At 64.4% G+C, this 17,440-nt stretch overlaps 3 protein-coding genes across 3 annotated transcripts; 2 read left to right on the forward strand and 1 right to left on the reverse strand.

The window, feature by feature from the left end:
* The first annotated feature begins 11 nt into the window (after window positions 1–11).
* On the forward strand, window positions 12–5,082 carry CHLRE_03g168050v5 (uncharacterized protein). The gene is made up of 9 exons (XM_043060830.1): window positions 12–263; window positions 347–508; window positions 926–1,054; window positions 1,354–1,446; window positions 1,949–2,119; window positions 2,584–2,682; window positions 2,901–3,717; window positions 3,878–4,053; window positions 4,302–5,082. The coding sequence occupies exons 1-9, from the start codon at window positions 114–116 to the stop codon at window positions 4,440–4,442; spliced, it is 1,938 nt and encodes a 645-aa protein (XP_042925959.1). The 5' UTR covers window positions 12–113; the 3' UTR covers window positions 4,443–5,082.
* A 659-nt stretch (window positions 5,083–5,741) lies between these two features.
* CHLRE_03g168100v5 (uncharacterized protein) lies at window positions 5,742–9,735 on the forward strand. Its single transcript, XM_001703458.2, has 5 exons — window positions 5,742–6,092; window positions 6,307–6,466; window positions 6,599–6,706; window positions 6,917–6,994; window positions 7,144–9,735. The coding sequence occupies exons 1-5, from the start codon at window positions 5,962–5,964 to the stop codon at window positions 8,953–8,955; spliced, it is 2,289 nt and encodes a 762-aa protein (XP_001703510.2). The 5' UTR covers window positions 5,742–5,961; the 3' UTR covers window positions 8,956–9,735.
* Window positions 9,736–9,755: 20 nt separating this feature from the next.
* CHLRE_03g168150v5 (uncharacterized protein) lies at window positions 9,756–17,371 on the reverse strand. Its single transcript, XM_043060831.1, has 12 exons — window positions 16,950–17,371; window positions 16,776–16,871; window positions 16,498–16,541; window positions 15,768–15,948; window positions 14,981–15,107; window positions 14,096–14,247; window positions 13,749–13,862; window positions 13,215–13,292; window positions 12,792–12,882; window positions 12,165–12,321; window positions 11,746–11,887; window positions 9,756–11,464 (listed from the first exon to the last, which is right to left on the reverse strand). The coding sequence occupies exons 1-12, from the start codon at window positions 17,007–17,009 to the stop codon at window positions 11,306–11,308; spliced, it is 1,401 nt and encodes a 466-aa protein (XP_042925960.1). The 5' UTR covers window positions 17,010–17,371; the 3' UTR covers window positions 9,756–11,305.
* Window positions 17,372–17,440: the final 69 nt, after the last annotated feature.

The raw sequence follows: 17,440 nt of genomic DNA on the forward strand, positions 1-17,440 counted from the left end.
CTGACGGGTCCGCCCTGGCACCCAGCACAGTCATAGTAAATGTGTTTGAGATTCCTATAGCAACGCAGTACTGTGTTACGCCCTATGCGGCAGGCAATGCCCAGTCGAGAAAAATGAGCGCGATGATGTCTCCCGACAAGCTTCCTGAAGGCGCCTTTGGACCGAACTCCGTCAGGCCACAGCGAGTAGGACGCTACAAAGTCTGGCTGCTCCAAAAGCGCTTTGCGGAGCTTAGCGCGCAGGTGGAGGCCTGTGTTCTGGAGGTGCGTTCCCTCCTGCCCATTCAGAGAATGATAGGACCGGTTGTGAGGTCTGTGCTGCCTGGTGAACGTGTCCTGGACCGCAGGCCCGCCAACTCGTGGCATGGAAGCAAACCTTCCAGCCCCTCCAGGTCGCTGACCTTACCGACGACGACAGGCGCATCGTGGAGCACAACCGCCGCGCGCGGCTGGTGGAAATCGTGCAGAAGCACTGCTCACAGGCGCTGAAGGCGATCATGCAGCACAAAGTGGGTACGGGGGGGTAGCGGACGCCGCGGTGTGTTGAAGCATGCGGGTGGGTGGGGCACACGGCTATGCTCTGCTGCTCTACGGCACTGCTGTCCAGTTGGGGGCTTACGCCGTTCAGCCAGTGCTCAGGACATTATATTGAAGGTCGTCGTTGCACAGAACACAGACGCTCCGGATACGCCGGGCGGGCCGGGACATTCAAGGACACGGCCCTGCCATCCACCTTGCCACCTTCCCTTGGCCTGGTTGAGAGCTTGTGATTGATTACCGGTACCCCACACCGCACACCCGTCCGTGCGGGAACGGCCATAACACACCCACACTTAACTATACATGGCTGCCGGAGCTCGCCTCCATGTCCCACGGCCCCCTTTATGCACTGAAACGTGTGTGCATGTGTGTACGTGTACTTGCAGTGGGCTTTCCCCTTCAACACGCCCGTGGACACCAGCCGCTTCGTGGACTATCTCAAGGTGGTGGCCACGCCCATGGACTTCTCCACTGTCCGCAACCGCACAGAGGCGGGATACTACCGCGACCCCAAGGTGCGGTCTGCGGTGCGGGCGCCGGGAGCAGCACTGCAGCAGCCCGCCAAATGGGGTGGTGGTGGTTGGGCAGTTTGACTTCAGTCCGCTCTGAACAGGGGTGGCGCTGGGGTGGGAGGGGGCTGGGGAGCGCTTGACGGTGCCGCTTGCGAGCGCCGCGGTGGGGGTGGTGGTGCGGATGCCTTGGGGGGTGCTGGACCGTGTCGTGCACAGCAGGCAGCTCCTCCGGATGCGCTAACGCCGCGGCCTACAGGGTGCCAGGTTGTGCTGAGTTGCACCCCCGCCACAAACACCCACAGGACTGGTGGTCCGACGTGATGCTGGTTTTCTCCAACGCCAAGCGCTACAACGCGCCCGGCAGTGACTGCCACCTCATGGCGCAGACGCTGCAGGTGCGTGACGGCGGCGGTGGCGGCGGCGGCGGCGGCGGCTGCCCGCCTGGCACTCGTCCGCACCTATGCGGGAGCAGCTGTGCGGGCATGGTGTGCGTGTGTGCATTGGTAGCTTGTGTGTGTGTGTGTGTGTGTGTGTGTGTGTGTGTGTGTGTGTGTGTGTGTGTGTGTGTGTGTGTGTGTGTGTGTGTGTGTGTGTGTGTGTGTGTGTGTGTGTGTGTGTGTGTGTGTGTGTGTGTGTGTGTGTGTGTGTGTGTGTGTGTGTGTGTGTGTGTGTGTGTGTGTGTGTGTGTGTGTGTGTGTGTGTGTGTGTGTGTGTGTGTGTGTGTGTGTGTGTGTGTGTGTGTGTGTGTGTGTGTGTTAAAGAACACAAGGAAAACATTACGCGTAGGACAGTGTATGCGATTGTGTGTGTGTGTGTGTGTGTGTGTGTGTGGGTGTGTGTGGGTGTTGTAAAGGAACGCACAATCCCAACCCTCCCCTCCGCACCACCCACCCCCAGGAGGTGAGCGAGGAGAAGTACGAGAAGCTCATAGCGCCGCGGCTGGCGGAGGAGGCGGCGGTGACGCAGCGCGAGGAGCTGCACCTGCGCAAGCGGCGCGCGGAGCTGGCCAACGGGCAGGTCGCGGACGCCATGGACGCGCAGTGCGGCATGCTGTTCGGGCTCATGGCGGTGAGGGGCGCGCGCGTGTACTTGAGAGAGGGAGAGAGAGGGAGGCCGGGGTAGGGGTAAGAAGGGGCTGACAAAGGTGGGGCATGGGGTGACAGGCAGCGATGCACTGGCGGTGCGCGGGGCAGGGGTGGGCGGGCGGGCCCGAGGGGGGCAGGTCGGCCGCGCAGTGTGCACAGTCTGATAGCGGGCGCAGGGGTATTGGCGGGGGCAGGCAGTTGGGCAGCGCGTGCATGAGGGGCGGCTATGTGGGAATCCACGGGGGGAGTGCGCCGCTGCCCCGCAACGCCACCTGCCTCGGCTCGCCCCACGATTTGTTGGGGTCGGGCATGTCACCCACCTCACCTTCCCCTCTTTCCTCCCTTCTCTTCCGACCCGCGTTTTTACTTGCTGTCCCCGGATTCCCCTGCTTGCATCCTGTTCCGATAGCTTAACCTTGCAATCCCCTCCCGACCCGCGCCCCCCAGGAGCTGCACGCGGCCATCCGCGAGGCCAAGTCCATGGCCGCCTCGCTGTGTGAGCCGCTGACACTGGAGGAGAAGCAGGCGCTGGCGGCCACCATCCAGGTGAGAGGCGGATGCTTAGGGGGGCGGGGGGTGGGGGGTTGTGTGCCCGAGCCCAACGAGGGGGTGGGGTGCAAAGCACATGACGCAGGGCGGGGCGGGGCAACGGTGGAGAGCAGATGATGTCCTGCGGCAACGGACTTGTAACTCCTGCCCTCACGTCACAAATACTGTACTATGTCCGACGCTACTCGCACACGCATACGCGTACGCACGTACAGGGCCTGCCCACTGCTCAGCTGGAGTCCATCGTGGCGTTCGTGGCCAGCCGCCACCCGCCCAGCGTCAGCCAGAGCGAGGTGCCCGCCGGCGGCGCGGCCGGCGGCGCGCCGCAGCCCAGCCGCAAGGTGCAGCTGAACCTGGGCCGCTACGACCCGCTGCTGCTGCGGCAGTTGCAGCACCTGGCCGCCACCTGCACAGCCACCACCGCGCTGCGGCAGCAGGCGCAGCAGCAGCAGCAGCAGCAGGGGCAGCAGCAGCAGCAGGGGCAGCAGGGTCAACAGGGGCAGGGGCAGGGAGCGGGTGGCCTGGCGCCGCTGGGTGTGGTGATGCCGCCGCGCATGCAGCCGCGCGTGGCGAGCCCGCCGGCGGCCCGCCCGGCGGCGGTGGGGCAGCCCGGGCAAGCAGGGCAGCCAGGCCCGAGCACGACACCAGTGCAAGCGGGTGCAGTGAACGCGGCAGCGGCGGACGGTGGCGGGGCGGCGGCGGCACCGGCAGCAGTGCCAGCAGCCGCACCCGGTGCTGCCCCTGCCCTCGCCGCGGCTCCCGCCTCAGCACCCGCACCAATAGCAGCAGCAGCAACGGCACCGGTGGCGGCGCCCCCAGCCGCGCCCCAGGCGGCGGGCGCCAGCAGCCCTGCGGGCCCGGGCCCAGCCGGGCCAGCCGCTGCGGCGGCGGCACCCCCGCCGCCGGCGCCCATGGCTCCGCCGCCGCTGGGCAGCACGCAGCGCAACATTGCGGACGTGGTCACCAACGCCACGGCCAGTGGCGTCTCCGTGCGCGCCGGGATCAAGTGGCCGGGCCAGGCGGTCGGCGCAGGTGTGTGCTGGGGCTGTGCTGGGGGGGCTGGAGCGGGTCCTGCTGGGGGGCGCTTTGGCTTTTTGCCGGTGGCCCTCTTCGTTGTTCGCCTGCGTGTGCTTGGCGCTGCCCAAGTTTCAAGCCATTGGCCATAATTACACGTTTTACCCCCGCTGCACAGGTGTGCGGCCCCGCGCCCGCGCGCTGCTGTCGCTGCATGCGGACGGCCCCGCCAACGCCGGCGAGATGGTGGCGGCCTGCCCGCTGCCGCAGCCGGTGCCGCTGCCGCTGCCGGCGGCGCGGAGCAGGACGGCGGCCCGCGGCTTGAAACGGAAAGCGGCGGCGGACACCGGGCAGGTGCGTGGCTGCTGCTGTGTGTGGCGGGGGTTACATTCATGATTAGTTAAGGAAGTGGTAGACGGTAGATACCAGCCCTAACTAAACCAAACCAAGCTCAACTAGCGGAGCATAGGCAGAGGCGTTAGTCGCAAGCGATAATACTTTTGTGAGGGGGCCGAGGCGGCTTGGCGCGGTGTGTGCAGCTTATTGAGAGAGTTTGGGACCCCGCTGACCACCTGCATACCTGCGATGCACACGCTACTCAGGCGACGGCGCCAGCCCACGGAGACGGCAAGGTGGCGGCGGCATCAGGGTCAGGCGACGGCCAACAGCTGCCGACGCCCGGCGGCGGTGACGGCGGCACTGCCATGGACGTGGACGAGGGGACAACTGCGGCAGCCAGCTGAAGCACGCAGGAGAGCGAGCTCGATGCACATATCCGCTGCCGTATGAATGCGACATTATAAGACGGGACAGTCCGACCAAGCAAGTTCCGTGTGCGGGCATGCCGACGGCTCGCGTGTCGACTGGTTGCGGGTGGCGAGGTGGTGGGGAAGGAGTAAGTGGCAGGCGAGGGCAACTGTGGTACTACCCCGCCGTGCCTTGCTTGAATCTGCACAAATCGTACGATACACAAAATGTTTGTTTGTTGGAACACAAGGACTTGATGACTTGCGACGGCTTGGTAGCATGGACAAAGGAATGGCTGCGCTCGACTGGAGGGGCCTCATGTGGACCAAGACGATTGCGAGACGGTAGGCCGAGAGGGTAGGCCGGTAGGGGCCCTGCACGGATCAGTGCAGCAGTGCATGTCAGACGGCATAGCCGAATGACCTACTGCCTTGACCACTGTCCCATCACACACCTACTGCTTTGACACACTGGGTTGAACTGTGACCTTGTCTTGTTGGTACATAGAAGTCCGCCGGGCCAAGGCCACTGCGCGGAGTCGCTACTCGCTAGCAAGCAGCTGCAAAAGCTGTGCGGCAGTACTCGGGTGGGTTGGGGGCGAGCCTTGGAGGCCTGCTGTTGTAAGTACCCCGTAGCTGCAGTACCGTTCAGATGGTCCCAAAGACGCCCATCTAATGTCGCGTCCTGTGTGGCTTCAGCAACGCAGCGTGGCAGCGCCAGCGTTCCTGGGGCGAGTCTGGGCGAGTCGCTGGGGGTATCGAACAGCAAATGGGCGTGCGCCACAACGAGTTGGAGGCCAACAGAGCATACTTGGAGGCATGCATCGACATGTAAATGCGCTTCAAAGGCGCAAGGCCCATACGCCAGCGACACAGTCATGGGTCGCAGCGCGCGTGCGAAAGCGCGCCCTCCAACGAAATGCGATTCTGACGAAAGTTTCACGAGCCATCTTTCCAGCGCCCCAAGCTGCAACCAGAAGATATATCTAAGCACCATGAATGTATTGCACAGCCTGGCGCGACTAACCAGCTTGGTTGGGAAAGCCGCGCACGGGTGGGTAAAGTTGAGTTCGAGTTTCTCCCACGGCAGCGAGCGAGGGTTTCCGACGTGGGTCAAGCCATTCCTGGTCATTGAGCGGTGCGGTCACGACCTACGCAATGGGCGACGTCGACACCGGGACGCCGGCGATGTACAAGACTGTCTCGGCAGGGGTACCGGCCCTCGCATCATCGCACCCGCCACCGCCAACGCCCATACCTCTCCTACACATCGCTGTCTCAATTTAGTACTTACTTCATTCAGAGCTGCTGACCACGTCTTTCAAGCTAGCAGAGCCGTCCAGCCTTGTAGTCATACCGTAGTTGCTCTCTCGACGAACCCCCCTTGGCATGCCGCCGTCGGTAGAGGCTGCCCCGCTGCAACCCAGCCAGCTGCGCGTCTGCTGCTGAGCAGTCTTGCCAAGAATACGCCTTTGAAGCTGGCTTTAGCTGCTCCAGCGGAGGAAAAAGGGCAGCCATGGCGAGCAGCGATTGGGCCTCCGAACTGCTGGGCCACGCCTTGATCCTGGGGACACCCGTGGCGTTTTGCTATGCTGGCTCCTACATCAGCGGGCTCTACAACCGTATGGAGCAGGAGCTTGTACAAACGTGAGTTTGGCCTGGCTTTGTGCGCGCGCTCGCCTGCCTGCGAAAGGCATCGACCTTTTCTGGTGTTATGGTGCGCCAGGTCAATTGCTGTCAAGCTAGAGAGCAAGCTCTTCGAGCCTAGTTGGAAAAAGCCCCGGGGGCAAACCGTTTCACCGGGTGATTCTCGAACTCGCTCCTGAGTGTCTCGTTTTGGCCCCATTTGGTACGCTCATAGGTTTACAAAGGCACAATTGGGGTCATGGGAGGCGTCTGCAAAGCCGGGGCCGGCCCTGGAGGCCGAGCGCGGCGCATGCAGCTCGGGGCAGCAGGCGCCTGCGGTCCAGCCGTCGGCTCCCGCCATGCTGCAGTACAACAATGCGACCTATTCACGCCAGGTGCGTCAGGGCTGAAAGATCTAGGTTTTTGGGGTCTGTCGTTTCGTGGCCGCAGGTGCGCACACGCCAATACGTTCGTTCCCCCGCCACCTCACGGCTTGCCACCCCACTCCCCTGGGCCTCTCTCTGCAGAGCTTCAGCGCTATGAGCGTGTGCACCGACTGCGACGTTGACTCGGACTGCGACGAAGACGACCTCGATTTCTGCTTGGTAACGCCGCAGCAGGCCGTGGGTGCGCTGGTGAGTCCGACTCGAGCGATGCGTAACACTACTACAGTACGCTGAGGGGACCTGAGCTCCCGTAAGGCCGGCAGGGCGTACCAACCTGCCCAGTTGGCAGCGGTCTCAGCAGGCGACCCCTCCCCCAATCCAAACCGCATATTTGCACCGTACTGTGAAAGCACGATCACTAAGGTAAACTTCACTCCCGGCTGCCATCCAAACTTGCAGGGCTCGCACGCACCGCACTACACCAAAGTTTTCCTGAACGGGCTGCCACTCATGGCGGACGCCACAGACCCCGGCGCGGTAAGAGCTGGACAAGCCCTTCCCCCAATCTGCTAGCTCAAACCCTGGGCTTGCCGCTGCAGCATTTCTTATACTCGTTCTCCCTAGCACCCAGCACCAAAACTCACCTCTTATACCGCTGCCTTCGCAATGTATCAATACACCCGCAGACGCTCTCGGTGGACGAGTGCGCTCGCCGCATCAAGCTGGCGTCCGACAGCCAGCGCTCCCGCACCGGCGCCAGTTCTTGCTCTCGCGCTACCTCACTGCCCAGCAGTCCCTGCCTCACGCCCGTAGCCGGCCTGGAGCTCGAGACAGCCGACTTCCTGGAGCTGCCGGCGCCCGGGCAGCCGCCCGTGCTGCGCCGCCTCCACAGCCACACGCCGCCGCTGCAGCGCAGCCGCAGCGGCAGCCGCCTCATGCAGCGAGGCTCCCAGGACCTACTGCAGGCACAGGAGGGACAGCAGCAGCAGCAGCAGCAGCAGGCGGAGGAGGCGGGGGTGCCGGCGGCGGACCCGCGCCGCCCCAGCGGCAACGGCAGCTACTACCGCAGCGGCGTCTGCAGTAGCGCCGTATCCTTCCGCAGCACCGCCTCCTCCCTACACACGGTGTACAGCACTAGCAGCGTGTTCACCTGCCCCTCCCAGCGCAGCAGCATTGATATGCCCCAGGAGACTGCAGCAGCTGCTACTGCCGCCCGCAGGGGCGAGCAGCAGCTGCAGTCGCAGGACGACACCGAAGGTCCGCGGCAGCACGCGGCACCGCAGGTGTCCTGCCCGGTTCCTGGCGGCGTTGCGCCGATCGTCGTCACGCCCTTCGCGGCGCTGGCTTCAGCGCCGCTCAGCTGCCCGGGCGCGAGCAGCGCCGCCGCCGACTGTGGCATCCCCTCCGCAAGCGCAGCCCGCGCAGCCTGCGAACGCCGCCGCAGCATCAGCGAGTGCGGCGGCACGGCGCTGTCCTTCCAGGGCGCCGACACACAGCACCGCGTGCGCGACACGGACGGCGGCGCCGGCGCCGGCTCCGTCCACCCGGACGTGGACGACCTGTGCAGGTGCCTGGACAGCCCGCTCGCGGCCTCCACCCGCAGCGCCTGCGAGCTGGAGCTCCGCCACACGGCCTCTACTTCGCCCTACAGTAGTAGCGGCAGTAGCGACAGCAGCAACAGCTCGCCTGCCGCCGTGGACTGCGACTCGCCCAGCCGGTTCAAGTCGTCGTGCGGCGCCGGCGACATCAACCGCGCTGTCGCCCAAGGTGCTGCCGCGCCCCGCCCCTGCGCGCGCACCGACCAGCAGCCGCAGGCGTCCAAGCGGCGCTGGCTGCCCTCCGGCGCTTGCCATGTGCCGCCGCTGCCGGTGCCGCCGCGGCCACAGCAGCACGGCCCGGCGAGCAGGTCCGGCGCCGCGTCGCACTCCCTCCACCACATCAACCTCAGCGCCAGTGTTGACAACCTGTCAATGTCGGCACTTCGCCACGCGCGCTCCTCGCCCTCCGCCGCGCTACCTCCGCTGCCGCCCAAGTCCCCCGCCGTGCGCCACGGCTCCGAGCCGGTGCCCCCTCGCGCGCCGGCGCGTGCGCCCTGCACGCCCGCGGTGGCTGCGGCCGCCGCTGCCGCCACCGCGCCAGCCGGTCTTAGTAAGGCGCCTGCGCTGCCGCTGCCGCCGGACGCCTCGGCGGCGTGTGCCGCGACGGAGGCGGCGGTGCCGCCCGCCCTTCGCTACTACCTTCGCCAGGCGCGCGCCGCAGGCGTCAACGTGGATGGGAACGCAGCTGCCGGGGGCTCGTCGGTCAGCTCGTCTCTGGACCTTTCAGCTGACTTCAGCGGCGCCTCGGCCAAGTGCTGCGGCCGGCCAGCTGGTTATGTCAAGGCGACGGCGCGGGAGTACGCGTTGCGGCAGGCAAAGGTGATCACGTGCCTCATCACGCCCTTCCCCTCGCCGCGCCAGCAGCTGCGCAAGGCCAAGTCGCCGCCGCAGGCCAAGTAAACTACACCTGTGTGGACTGTTTGTTTTGCGGGCGGCGGTGCCCGGGAAACGTGGAATTGTCGTGATACGGATTGGTTTGGCGGGCGTGGCGAGCGGAAGAGCGCGGGATCTGCGCGCAATTGCTTACTTGCGGTGATGTGTGTACACGTGGGGTACGTAGTTGATGCACAATGTGTCAGTAGTGCGTTGGTGCCTCTGGTAGTTGCTGGCGCCTCTTCATCAGATTGAGTAGGGTTACTTCGTTGCCTGACATTCCGGCTTCAATTTGCGTCCAGCATTGGGCCCAAGGCATGCAGAAATTTTAATCCGTGTCCGGTGATGTGCGTGGGTGTGGTGATACGTTCGTAGGCTGCTGATAGGGTTGCACAGGGCGGACATACGCGCGGCAACACGAGGCTTCCTTAGGAATTGTGAGAGTGTACAGAGGTGTTCACGTCAAGAACTTGTACAGACATTCTGCAGACGAATGTTGCACATATTTGATTTCTTTTGGGGCGGAGAGGGGTGGGAAGATGGGCGCGGTGGCAATCCGTGCGGGTGGTATACGTGCACAGCGCGATGGTGAGGGCAGGCTGCAGGCAAGGGTTGCGGGGCGGAGGACAGGGTTTCCACCTCGGAGGTCCCGTTGACTGTGCGGGTTTCGGCATACCAGGGGTAGAGTACGGTAGTGCGAGGGGAGAAGCGCCGTGCAGTTGTGCGCAGCGGCATGCGCTCACGGGCCGTGAGTCACGGCGCGTTATTGTGGGTGGCGCAGTACCATGCATGTAACTCACATCCGGTGGATTCATGCTCCCGCAGCTCATTCCGAAATTCCGAAACCTGGGAAACGGAAGTCGCCCACGTTCATTGAGCTGCGCACCCGCAGCAGCGAAGCCCCCCAGGAACACCCATGTCGACGACGATTTGCAGCGCTCCTGACATGCCAAACAAGTGCACGACGCTGTTGAGCACAATGATGTGGAGCACTCGTGCATAATGCCACACGGCGCGGAGGGCGCTAGGTGCGCCCTTCAGCAGCTCAGCTGTGCCCCCACTGGTCCCCGCCTGCCAGATTCATTCGGTACGGCTCATGCTGGACAACCTCACCCCTCCTGCTCGCAGTGGGTACTGTCGGGGGGCAAGGCACTGGAGGAGGCATAGACGTTTATACAGGCGTGTGCCTTGCTACCCTCGTGCGTGATGCTTGTGCAAGTTGCGCGCCAACCAGGAATGCCGCACTCCACAAGGCATATCCTCAGCTCCAGACTCTCAGATACGGGGATCCTCAAGTCCCACGTCTCATACTCAACCGACCTCACATGCTCAGCCCACTCATCCTTACCCCACGGGGACCTTCGGTTCCGGCTCCATGAAAACCACACGCGCGCTGGTTGCACTGGTGGAACTCACTCACACAAGCTTCTCCAAAACAGTTTCATCCTCCACTCCACACCCAGCGCTAATGCGCAATACCAGACGGCCACAGACTTACGCATACTAAACAATTTCCAGTCCTAACACCTCCGCAGGGCGTGCGTCCAATAGTTGCCCCTGTGCGCGACACCGTTTAAAAGCGAATCATAAGACCACTTCCAACTAGAGTACCACATGGTGCGACCGGCCAAGCAACAGAAAGCGCAAAGCTAAGGGGGTCGCCACGCCACTCCTCAAGCATCGCCTCAGCACACAACAACACGACTGTCATGTCTCGTTATCGGTGAACATGGATGCACTGCAATAAGAAGGGCCCCACATGCAGCAAGTGGCAATATGTGCTGTTGGAGTGTCAAGGCAGTCCTCCGCAAGCGCGCAGATTGCAAGCAAGCTCTTGGCCCTCTACGGCCCGCAGGTTCGTCGGGCCCGGTTCATTCTCAGCCGTCCGCAACCCTACGCTGCTTTGCAAACCGCATTCATTCCACCTCCAAGCGCCTTGTCGTCTGCACGCCCGCAGCCTGCCATGCCAGCTTAGCAACCCACCGTGACACGGTTTCCAGATGCTGCACAGACCCCAGCGTAATGTCCGTGAGCTGCTCGACGTACAGCGTTATCGTTTCCTACGCATCCCAGTCGCGAAATGTTTCCACCAACTCGACTTGGCAGGAAGCTATGCCTGCTGGCATAACGTGAGAGCGGCTCCTCCGGTACGGCACGCTCACCTACCCACCCGCTGTGAGCGTGTTTATTGTTACGCATACCCAGTCCATACACTGCCCTTTGTGCTAGCTAGCACAAAGGGCAGTGCCCGTACCTACTGCCCAGCCCGGCCGCGTCCCTGTCCCCAACCCTTCGGTCGCGGCACACATGTTCCTACGTGCGCGCCTCATCCCTGCCACCCCTCCCTTCCCCCCAAGCTCTCGCCCGCCTCCGCGCCTCACTGCACGTTGCAGCCGGTGCACGCTGCGTCCTTTTCGAAGTGCTGATGCTTGGGCAGCCGCGCCAGCTGCGCCTCCAGACGCTGGATGATCTCCTCAAAGGTGGGCCGCTTCTCCGCATCCGCCGCCCAGCAGTCCTCAATCAGCCGACGCATGGACTGCAGGGAAGGAACACATTTTGGCCGATGTTAACGAATGCCAGAACGTAATTGGTTGGCCAAGTGGAGTGTGCGCGACGTCCACACGTGAAGCCCGCGTATCCGCTTTCATGCGCCAAAGGCAGAGGGGGCGCTTAAAGCGCCCGATCTGAAAATCTTGAAACCCTGCGCCCCAAACCCCCAACGCTCGCGCTCAACCTGCTTTCCAACGCGGCCTCCACCCCTGCAGCACAGGTCCCTTCGCACGGTACTGCCCTCTGCACCCCAACTCGGCGACTCACCATCTCCGTGTCCGTGAGCTTGCCGCGCGGCGGGAAGCCGGGCCGCGCCCCCAGCATGGCTGCGTTGCGGGCGGCCTCCACGGGGTCGTGGCCGGCAAAGGGCTGCGTGGTCTCAAACAGCTGGAAGATGATCATGGCAAAGCTGCAGGAAGCATCGCGGAAGAGGTCCCGGTTAGCAGGGGTGGGAGCGCGAACAGAGACAGGCGCGCGTGCGGAACGATCTGTCGGCATGCAAACACCCTACTCACATGCTTGGCACGACGCCTATTGCAGCACGCCGCCCTGGGCATTGGCAGGCCGCCTTCACCGACAACTTGCGGGACCGCCTCCCGACGACCACCCCTCCGGGCCCTTCCCCCGCCCCCTTCTCCATCCCCCGCCCCATCCTCCATCCCCCACCCTCCTGCTCCTGCTCTCACCTGTACACGTCCACCTTGAGGTTGTAGGGCTCGTGCCTGAAGCACTCGGGCGCCATGTAGCGGTAGCTGCCGGTCTCGCCGGTCAGCTTGTAGGTGATGTTGATGTCGTGGCTCAGCCCGCCGTGGCGCTCCACAGGCACCAGCGACTTGGACAGACCTGCGGCGACAGGAGGGGCGGGCGAGGAGGGGCGGGGTTACGTGCATAGTAATGTAAAAAGTGGAGGTGTATCCAGGAACAGTGGGGAAGGGATGCGGCAGCGGCAGCGCAGGTGGTGTGCTGGAGAGGCGTGTGCGTTGCAATGCGGTGGAGTGGAGTGCCAAAGGGGCTGATTGCGGATGCCGACGGGGCATCTCGGGGTGTGTATGTTCCGCACCCGCCCCGCCGCCGCCTGTACCTCGTAGGAAGCCGGCCACCTGGCCCTACCTCCCTGCGAGCCAGCTACCAACGGCTCCATCCCCTGGCCCGCCGTCACACACCCCACACTCCTGGAACCGGGTTTGGACTCCCGCGCTCTTTTGCGTTGGAGGTTTAGGTACCCGTGCTCCCCCAACCTCCTTCCCCCTCCGGATCAAACTCTTCGCCCGCCGGCCCCGCCCCGGTTGCCCTCCCCGGTCGCCCTCCCTCACCGAAGTCCGCCACCTTGATGACCCCGCTGTCCAGATACAGCTGCTCCGTGTCGGCGTGCAGGTTGCCCGCAATCATCAGGTTGGCGGGCTTCTGCACTCGCGGCCACACACAGGCACACACAGGCACCAGGTGCAGGAGGAGGTGGTGACGGGGGGCGCATTACGAGCGTGTCTGGGTGCATGGCGATGCCAAGTCTCTCCGTATGTGTACACACTCTGGGACCAACCGCCTTCCTCCCCTCCAGCTAAGCCCACGTCTCTTAACCAGCCCCTTGCCACAACGCCAGCACCCCGCCCTCGACTCGCATACGCCCGCAGTCTTTGCAAAGTCCCATTCCTGCCAGCCCCACCCAACGCGCCAGACCCCCTGCACGCCTGCTTCTCTCCGCCGCCTGCCCCCGCCCGCCTGCCTTCCGCACGCACCAGGTCGCGGTGCACGATGGGCTGCCGGCGGCTGTGCAGGTAGGCCATGCCGCGAGCGAAGTCCAGTGCAATCTCCACCTGGGCGACCGGAATGGGGGCGCGGGCGGCATGGGGGTGGGCGGCATGGGGGCGCAGGGGTACACGTGTGACAACCTGACGGTCGTTGCAGCATATGCCGGCACCGGTGAAGATACGTCTGATAAGGATGAGCCAGTGGCCACCCCTCTTGTCTTCCGACCGCAGCGACGGTCCTGCCTCATCAGCAGCCCCGAGCTGGCGGAGCCGTGCCCCGCCGGCCGAACGCCTCATCCCTCCCTCAGCCCGCAGCACCTACATCCCTTTCGCTCGTCTCACGTACACACATGGCACCCTGGCGCATTGGTGACCCTTTCCCCTTGCGCTTTCCTGACACCGCACCCAGTCACCCCAGCTCCCGCTTGGCGCGCCGCCCCCGCCCCGTCCCTCCCTCCCCGCCCCTCCAGGCTGCTCTCCCTCCCCGCCCCGCCCCGGCCCTCCCTCCCCGCCCTCCCCCACCTGGCGGCGTGTGGAAGGCGTGTAGAAGGTGCGCTGGAAGGCGTCCGCCAGCGAGCAGGCCATGAGCTCCGTGATCACGATGTAGGGCTTCTGTTTGGTGCAGGCGCCCAGGAACTGCGGGAGGGCACGATTGCAGGCGTGGGTTGAAGGAGTGAGGTTGGGGTTTTACGGCACGGCGCAACTCCCAGCGGCCCACACGCCTGACCGCAACCCAAAGCCCTGCAAGGCTTACCCCCCCCCCCCCCCAACCCCAACCCCGCCTGCACCCCCTGGCCTCAGAAGGTGCGCACACGCCCGGCCCCTGTCCCCAGGCCACCACACCGCATCCTCCTTCCTCCCACACCCACCTGCGTGCAATTGGGGTGGTGGATCTTGCGAAGGATGGCGATCTCGGTTCGGAAGTCGCCAATGGCGATTTCGTCCGAGCGCTTCAACAGCTTGGCGGCCACATAGCTGCCGTGCCACTTGGCCTTGTACACGTCGCCGAACTCGCCGCTGCCTGTGGGGGCGAGCAGGCCGTGACTGCTTAAGCACCGACTATATGTCTGCTAACCCCAGCCCTGCCCGTTCCATATGATGCCGATCTGCTCAGCCTGTGTCGGCTGCTCTCCTCCTACCATCGGCCATCTGGACATGTGCTGCTCAATGCCGCTGCGAGCAGCAGGTGGCCGGCCCTCCCGACCTCGTACCATCCCTGACTGCCGTCCCCTGCCCCCCTCCGCTTTCCTGCCCCAGCCTTTAAGGCCCCAAATAACCTTCCATAAGACCACCACTGCCACCATTTGAGCTGCCAACTCCCTGGCTCCATCCGTTGGGTCCGGTCACCCCTCCATTCTCCCTCCCCTCCCGTCCCCTCCCCTTTTCTCCCCTCCTCCTTCCCTTCCCGTCCCCGTCCCGTCCACGTCTCCTCCCCCGTCCCCTCCCCTTCCCCCTCCTCTTTCCTCCCCTTCTCCCTCCCCTTCCCCTTCCTCCGTCCCCTCCCCCATCCCCTCCGGTCCCCTTCTCCCCCCCCTTCTCCTTTTCCCCTGCCCTTCTCCCCTTCCCTTCTCCCTCCCCTTTCCTTCCCCCTCCCCTTCCCCTTCCCGTTTCTCCTCCCCTTCCCGTTACTCCTGCCCTTCCCCCTCCCCTTCCCCTCCCCTTCCCCTTACTCCTCCCCTCCCCCCTCCCCTCCTCCCTCCCCTCCCCTCCCCTCCCCTCCCCTCCCCTCCCCTCCCCTGCCCTCCCCTCCCCACCTATCCGCTCCACCAGCTGCAGCTCCTTGGGGTTGACCTCCCACTCCGGCTCCCAGCCCAGCTCGTTCATCATGATGCGCCGCGTGTTCACAATGCCGCGCAGCTTGGACTTGTCCAGCGCCACCAGCTGCGGCACGGGATTTTTGGCGCGAGGGGTGAATGAGGCAAGGGATGATGCGACAGACACGTGCGCGGGCAGACATGTATGTCGTCATTATGTCGACCCTCTCTCAACACACGTGGTTGTGCCCGATCCTTTTCCTCCGGGGCAACCTTCTTGCCTCTCGCTTGTGTCTTTTAAAGCCCAGCATCCATCCTACAGCCCTGCACCGTCACTCCCACCAGCATCCTATTAAAGCCCGCCCGCCAGACAGCCCGCTCCGCTGTGACGACTTTCACGACAAGCAACCCTCCTGCTTCTTGCCGCGCCCTGCTGCGCAGCTCGCGGCACATGCTCTACGTCCTCCTCTCCCCTCCCCCAGACCTGGTGTGCCTCCCGTTCCCCAGACATTTGGCGGCCCCGCCCTCCCCACTCTTCTCCGCCCCGCCTCGGCCATTTCGCAGTTCAGTCCAGGGCCTTCTGGGCGTAATGCTAGTAACCCGCACGCCTCCTCTTGGTGTCGACAACCCCCAGGCCTCCTCCCTCTCTCCTCTTGTCCGGCCGTCCCCTGCATGCTCCCCCCGGCGCTGCGGTGTCCTCCCACTGCCCTGCCCTCCCACCCACCGCTCTCCCCCTCCTCGCGCCCCACCTCTCCCTCCCCGCGGCTCCTCCGCCCCTCCTCCCTACCTTGTTCTCCTCAAACACGTTTGCGCCATGCTGTATGAGCAGCCGCACCACCTCGCCGTGGTCATTGCGCGCCGCCTCCTCCAGCGGCGTGCGGCCGTGCCGGTCGATGGCGTTCACGTCCGCGCCCTCCTGCACCAGCCACTCCACAACACTGTACGCGCCCTCCGCCGCCGACACGTGCCTGCAGCGTGTGGAGTCGAGGAGAGGGGAGAGGAGGGAAGAGGGGTGAGCGGAGGGGTGCAGGAGGCGGGTGTGCGAGGGGCACGTGGACAGGGAAGGCAGGTTGGGCGGGCTAGGGGGGGTCCAGGAAGTTGCTGAGGGTCGCAGGCGGAGGGCTGTGGCAGGGGCGGCGAGTGAGCATCAAGAGGTCTGGGCGGTCTGGCTGAGGCAGGTGCTGTCGAGTGTTGTGCGGCGCGGCTCAGGGGACACCGGATGCGCAGCTGGGCACCGGCTCAACGTAGGCGGCAGGCGGTTTAAGCCGGCGTTCGGGACGGGAGGCATGTCCTTATCAATTATCAAGCTGTCCGAGACCCTGGCGTGGTCAGCTTCAGTCGCGCAACTTCATTCCCGCAACATAGGTGAAGTTTTGAGCGAAACCTGGTAGGTTGCGGCTGCGCAGGAATCCGCGGCTGTACTGCTAGGGGGGCAGTACAGGTAGGTGCTGACGTAAACCGGTGTGGCAAAGCCAAAGTGCACACGGCATCCCACACGCCACACAGGGCGCACTCACAAGGGTGTTCGCCGGTCGTAGTCCATCACCGCCGGCTCGTTGACCTGCTAGCAAGACGTAACCAGAAGCAGGCACGTGGTGTGTCGGCGCATGGGTGATGCACACGTGCGGCCTTATGGCAGCTACCAAGCCGGCACGCGGCAGTACCCTGGTGCCCCACAACCGTGTAAGGCCCCATTATGCGACACCGCCCCGGTCTCCCCCGGTATCGGCCGCCCGCGCCCGTTGAGCCAGCTGGCTGGTGGGGCCACGTGCGGTCCACCCCTTTTTGGTCGCACCTTCACATTCCAGGTGACGGCGATCTGCCTACATCTCCGTAGGTCGTTGACGCCAGCGAAGAATATGAGCTCCGCGATAGCGCGGCGTCGTGCGGCCTGCGGCAGGGCGGCGTCAATCGACCTTGTCCCGAGAACCTGTTGCTGCGCTGGCGCCGGGCGCGCAATATGCCCTACCTGCTCTCCATGGATGCTGTACATGTCCCTGGGAACCACCACGCCTGGCGGTGGCCCCATACTCGTTGTTTTCCGCCCCTCGGCACCGTTTTGCGGGGCAGGTGCTCCGTTTGCGTCCGCATTCGCTAGACCGCTTATTTCTGACTGCCCAGGCTGGGCCTCTGACAGTTGCACAGCTGTTGTCGACGCAGTGCCCGGGCGTTCCATATTTGTGCGGGATAAATTAGGTCCTCCTCCCCCTCGTCTCAACAGCCCGGACAGCTTTCAAGTGTTGACTCAATTGCTTTTCATCAGTTGCCGACAGAGTAAAACACCGGGTGTCAGCGAAGCCTTAACGCGAGCACTCGTGAGGTGTGAAATTTCTTTACGCAATGTGTTAGCAGCGATAGGCGAGAATAAAATGCAAGGTGGCTTCAACAATGTCATTCCCGGGGCAGCGGCAATAGCGGATGTGCTGCGCGCGAATGAGTCGGTGCGGGATGGACAGGGAT

Source organism: Chlamydomonas reinhardtii, chromosome 3 (assembly GCF_000002595.2).
Source record: "Chlamydomonas reinhardtii strain CC-503 cw92 mt+ chromosome 3, whole genome shotgun sequence".
In the NCBI taxonomy this organism is placed as follows: domain Eukaryota; kingdom Viridiplantae; phylum Chlorophyta; class Chlorophyceae; order Chlamydomonadales; family Chlamydomonadaceae; genus Chlamydomonas; species Chlamydomonas reinhardtii.